The 6,128-nt window shown below is 33.4% G+C and overlaps 1 protein-coding gene across 1 annotated transcript in view; it reads right to left on the bottom strand.

Moving 5' to 3' along the window:
• The window catches only part of LOC137618713 (uncharacterized), a 27,318-nt gene extending 21,523 nt beyond the window's left edge, over window positions 1-5,795 (bottom strand). Inside the window, exons 1-2 of the mRNA XM_068348873.1 lie at window positions 5,693-5,795; window positions 1,195-1,344 (exon numbers count right to left, since the gene is read on the bottom strand). Of these exons, the coding sequence (XP_068204974.1) occupies window positions 1,195-1,344; window positions 5,693-5,795 (253 nt within the window). The remainder of the gene's footprint in view (window positions 1-1,194; window positions 1,345-5,692) is intronic.
• Window positions 5,796-6,128: the final 333 nt, after the last annotated feature.

The following is a 6,128-nucleotide window of genomic DNA, read 5'->3' as shown; positions in this document are numbered from 1 at the left end:
ATTCACAAAATGAACTATGTACGATCGTGTGACACAAGGTTGGTACAATTTTCTATACTCATTAGCACTGACTCACACGGGCGCCCTTTTAGCTCGGAAAAGTTTCCTGCTAGCTGATTGGTTGGACAAGATAATTCTAACCAATGAGCTAGTAGGAAACTTTTCCGAGCTAGGGCACCTCTGCGAGTCTGTGCAAATGCTCCTCATTAAAAAGAAAATTGAGTATAGTTATTGGATAAAATACCTACTCATGTTTTTAATAAGGTGCATCTGCACTGACTCACATTGGTGCCCCTTTAGCTTGGAAAAGTTCCCTGCTAACCGAATGGTTGGGCAAGAAGAATTCAAATCAATCAGCTTGTAGGAAACTTTTCCGAGCTAAAAGGGCACCGCTGCGAGTCAGGGCAAATGCGCCTCATTAAAGAAAAATGAGTATAGTACTCTGATAAAACACTGAATCTTTTTAATTTAGTGCATTTGCACTGAGTCAGAGGGGTGCCCTTTTAGCTCGGAAAAGTTTCCTGCTAGCTGATTGGTTGGACAAAATAATTCTAACCAATCAGCTAGTAGGAAACTTTTCCGAGCTAGAAGGGACATCATTCATTATTTCTCCTATCTTATTTCCATCACAATGTTTGCATCGGGATGCAAGAAAAAATTAAAATCAATCAATCAATACCGTGTTCGATCGTGGACTATCGCTCACAAATAGATTCTGCAATTGATGGTGTAAAAAATCTATTCCTTTTTTTAATCTGTTTATTGATTATTTCATCAGTCTCTTAATTAATCCAATAACTATTCCAACTTTTTATATTTTATAATTGATTCCTTTTTTTTTTATACCAATCCCAGCGTACCCTTTTTCCATTTTTAATTGAGTTGTAGGACGGACATTGTTAACCAATCACAGATTCAATCAATATATAGATATACATATCTATGACATAGAAAAAAAATATATATGAATTTTCAATCAATAAAAATTGACTCAATAGATAAGAGAAGAATTTTTCCTTTCTCACAACCTAACAATAACATTCAGCAACGTTATATGAAATTAATTCATCAATACAAAACGAAATAAATAAAAAAAGAGAGAGAGAGAAGAATACTTCACTTGTGGATGCAATTACTTTCAACAAAACACGAGGGTGAAAAAAAAAAATAAACTAAATTGCTCGTCCGAAGCACCTGTTGCTACAATCTGCTCGGGTCTTTTCTCCCGTGCGTCAAGGGTACGTTCATTCGAAGGCCGAAGCCATTCCCGGATTGTGAATGCCCTGGATGAGGAAGAGACCTGGGGATTTGGAGAACTGGGGCGGGTGATGTGGTTCGTGACTGCTGTAGAGAAGAAGGCGATTGTGTATGAAGTGATAATCGTGATCATTTATCTCTCTCTCTCTCTCTCTCTCTCTCTCTCTCTCTCTCTCTGCGCTCATAAATATATATATGCAAAAATATACATATATACAGTTGTATAGGAATATGTATGTGTATTTACTTATATAACAACAAATATATGCATAATCATACATATACTATATAACATATATAAAGCTGTATATATATATATATATATATATATAAATATATATATACCCATATATATACATATATATATACATATATATATATATATATATATATACATATATATAAATATACATACATATATATATACATATATATCTATCTCTCTCTCTCTCTCTCTCTCTCTCTCTATATATATATATATATATATATGTATGTATATAAATCACTTACTGTATATACACATATGTATATATACTGTAAATACATACATATATATAGGTTCATAATATATATATATATATATATATATATATATAGTGTATATGTACTGTATATCAAGATTTTACAATCTACCTACCGAAATAGACATGCTGCTAATCGACTCCTATAACATACAAAAAAAAACAATAATTATTATTACTTTACTATCATTTGCTAAGCTACAACCCTAGTTGGAAAAGTAGGATGCTATAAGCCCAGGGGCTCCAACAGGGAAAATAACCCAATGGGGAAAGGAAAAAAGGAAAAATGAAATATTTTAAGAAGAGTAACATCAAAATAAATAGCTCCAATATAAACTATATAAACTTTAACAAAACCAGAGGAAGAGAAATTAGATGGATAGAGATAAAGAACTATTTGTACGCACCAGATGTATCTGAAAATCTCCATTGTATAATCCATCAAATTTGTATATTCCCCCCCCCCCACCAAAAAAAAAAAAAAAAAAAAAAAAAAAAAAAAAAAAAACATTACTTAATAATATCAATTAAATATTACTGGAGTCATGTGCACCGCCAAAAAATAGCATAATATTTCAATTTGAATTACATTGCATTTCATTACATTTCATTTCCTTTTGATAATGAATATCCATAAATGCTCGCCAGATAAATCGCTTTTACGAGCACTCTTGCTAACGATGCAAATTCCCCTCCGTCCTCCAAGGGGGAACATAATTGAAAAAACAGACACTATCATTGGCTAATTTTTCATAACGTGTACAGCGTTTTTCTATTGCAGCCAATTTCATCCATTCTGTGCTCAAATGTAACAAAAACATCGAAATATACCACCCATTACAACGCAAGCCCGGCCGTTATACAGTTAGGGTCCGATTTCAATGGGGGTAAATTCAATTTCAAAGGATTTCGCTCAGTGTCAGTGGATTTCGCTCAATCCATTTTGCATATTTGAATAACTCTCGGGGTTGGGAAGCACTTGTTGAGATGACTAACAAATTTGTTTGTTGTTCAGGTATTTGTTCTATTTTAAGGTTTTAGAGGATAATTACGAGTGGAGGATTATCTTGTCTTGATAAATTATTATATAAAAATATGGTGGAGAAATCTTCTTTGAAGATTGATGAGAAATCTTAGATAGAAAAAAAATTACTTTGACAAAGTCCGAGTTTAGTTCCGCCTCTCTTCTCTTCTTCACTTTCAAAAACCTCCTCCAACGTATTCTCTTTAAGGCCTTTTTCACATTCTTAATTAATTTTCTTTTCAACATCTTGATTCGATATTTCGCACCTCCTCAAACCCTCCCTCTCAGCGATTAAACATCTAATGTTTCTTTCCACTTTTGACTTCTTTTATATTTATATATATATATATATATATATATACATATATATATATATATATATATATGTATATATATATATACATATATATATAAATATGTATATATTTGTATTATATATATGTACATATATATATATATATATATATATATATATATATATGTGTGTGTGTGTGTGTGTGTGTGTATGTATGCCTATATATATACAGTATATATATATATATATATATATATATATATATATATATATATATCCATTTTCCGAAAAATCACTTACATGTTTAAAGGTCGCTTATGAATGGCAGAGGCAAAGGACAGTGACACATATGCATATGATCAGCGCCCAAGCCCCTCTCCACCCAAGCTAGGACCAGGGAGGGCCAGGCATTGACTGCTGATGACTCAGCAGATAGACCTATAGGCTCTCTCAAACCCCCCCCCCCCCCCCAACCTTACCTCACAAGGATGGTAAGGTTACAACCACTAAAGGAACTACGAGTCTGGCAATCACCAGGTAGAGGCGTTATCAATCAAACCACAATAACTCGACGCAGTTATCTTCAGTTTAATGAATAATGTAAATCACTTTTAGTTTTATTCGATAGACCTATAGGCTCTCCCAAACGCCCCCAACTTCAGCTCACAAGGATGGTAAGGTTGCAACCACTAAAGAAACTACGAGTCTGGCAAGCATCAGGCAGAGGCGTTATCAATCAAGCCACAATAACTCGACGCACTTATCTTCAGTTATATGAATAATGTATGTCACTTTTAGTTTTATTCAGTTCAAATGTAAGAATCTCTCAAGATGGATTTGGAATTCACGTATTACTGATAAGCTTTGCATTTAACATCATTAAATGGCAGTGACCTAGTCTTTATTAATCCTTACCTATGGTAACTCTTTTGGGAAAAGGACACTCCAAAATCAAATCATTGTTCTCTTGTCTTATGTAGTACCATAGCCTTTGTACCTTCGTCTACTACTGTCTTAGGTTAGAGTTCTATCAGTTTGCTTGTGTCCTTTCCTCACTGGTTATTTTCCCTGTTGGAGTCCTTGGGCTTATAGCATCCTATTTTTTCCATCTAGGGTTGTAGCTTTGCTTGTATTAATAATGATAATAACTTTTCATTGTATCTATAAACTTATCACATGTCTGTTGAGATGAATAGCTGCTTCTCAAATATGAAGCTATAGTATTATTATTATTATTATTATTATTATTATTATTATTATTATTATTATTATTATTATTATTATTAATTGCTAAGCTACAACCCAAGTTGGAAAAGCAAGATGCTATAAGCCCAGGGCCCCCAACAAAAATTAAATATTTTAAAAACAGTAACAACATCAAAATGAATATTTCCTATATAAACTATAAATACTTTAACAAAACAAGAGGAAGAGAAATTAGATAGAATAGTGTGCCCGAGTGTACCCTCAAGCAAGAGAACTCCAACCCAAGATAGTGGTAGACCATGGTACAGAGGCTATGGCTTACCCAAGACTAGAGAACAATGGTTTGATTTTGGAGTGTCCTTCTCCTAGAAGAGCTGCTTACCATAGCTAAAGAGTCTCTTCTACCCTTACCAAGAGGAAAGTAGCCACTGAACAATTACAGTACAGTAGTTAACCCCTTGGGTGAGGAAGAATTGTTTGGTAATCTCAGTGTTGTCAGGTGTATGAGGATAGAGGAGAATCTGAAAAGAATAGGCAAGACTATTCGCTGTTTGTTTAGGCAAAGGGAAAGAACCGTAACCAGAGAGAAGGCTCTAATGTAGTAGTGTCTGGCCAGTCAAAAATATCTACATAAGTGGTTCTAATTGCAAGGTTTATTAGATTTAAATCTGTTTTAACAGCAGTTAATAATACGCGCACATAACACGATTTCGAAAAGACTAGATTATGATAAAAAAGAAACTTAATAACCAATTAAGTGACCTGTCCTTTCTTTAACAAAAATATTGAACCCGTCTGGATCTCCAATATTCAAAGGACTTTCGAGGATATTTTGATAATCCTTTACTAATTAAAAGATTAATAAATATGATAACAAATTGGAATTTGCGAGATATTAAGGAAATGGAAAGTTTCCAAAACTGATAATCCAGGATTCTTAAGTGTATTACGTTATGAGATACTTTGCTGTTCGTAATACGGCGTAGAGAGAGAGAGAGAGAGAGAGAGAGAGAGAGAGAGAGAGAGAGAGAGAGAGAGAGAGAGAGAGAATATCTGGATTCATTACTTACGATGTAATTAATGGCGTACCCTTTGATTGCTATGTATATTCCTTTGATAATTATGCTACAAAACATCAACAAAAGTAAAAAAAAAAAAAAAAAAAAAAAAAAAAAACACATTCTAGAGTAATTTTCAACACAAAATAAATCATATGTCACATCACTGTTGCTATGACTGGTCTTTTCTAGATTCCTGGATCACTCTGTGTCTTCAAATAAAATTAGATTTTGAAGAAAAATGAAATATTTTGAGATGACTGTAATGGATGGATAGATGCTCTGGAAAACATATTACAAAATTTATGTCATTATGATCATCTCCTCCTACGTCTATTGACGTAAAGGGCCTCGGTTAGATTTCGCCTGTCGTCTCTATCTTGAGCTTTTAATTCAATACTTCTCCATTCATCATCTCCAGCTTCACGCATCATAGTCCTCAGCCATGTGATATCTATCAATTAAAGCAGTTTCCAGTATCATTTAATAGGTCAGGAATTCAAAGATGTTTTGATTAACAAAGGTAACAATAATCTTTCCTCATATTTAGCCATAATTAGAAATGAAACAAACCACACACAGTTTTTAAAGGTTTTAAAAGCCCGGTCATGAAAGGCACAGGTAAGGAAGATTGACATTGTCCTAGGACTTCGAAAGTTCAAATTGCAGCCAATGTTTTGATCTAGCTTAGTTAATTCTTATACATCTTATTTCCAGGTTTCTTCCTGTAGCTTAGTTAATTCTTATACCTCTCATTTCCTGGTTTC

Source organism: Palaemon carinicauda, chromosome 2 (genome assembly GCF_036898095.1).
Source record: "Palaemon carinicauda isolate YSFRI2023 chromosome 2, ASM3689809v2, whole genome shotgun sequence".
Classification (NCBI taxonomy): domain Eukaryota; kingdom Metazoa; phylum Arthropoda; class Malacostraca; order Decapoda; family Palaemonidae; genus Palaemon; species Palaemon carinicauda.
This window is presented reverse-complemented; position numbering and strand designations above follow the sequence as displayed.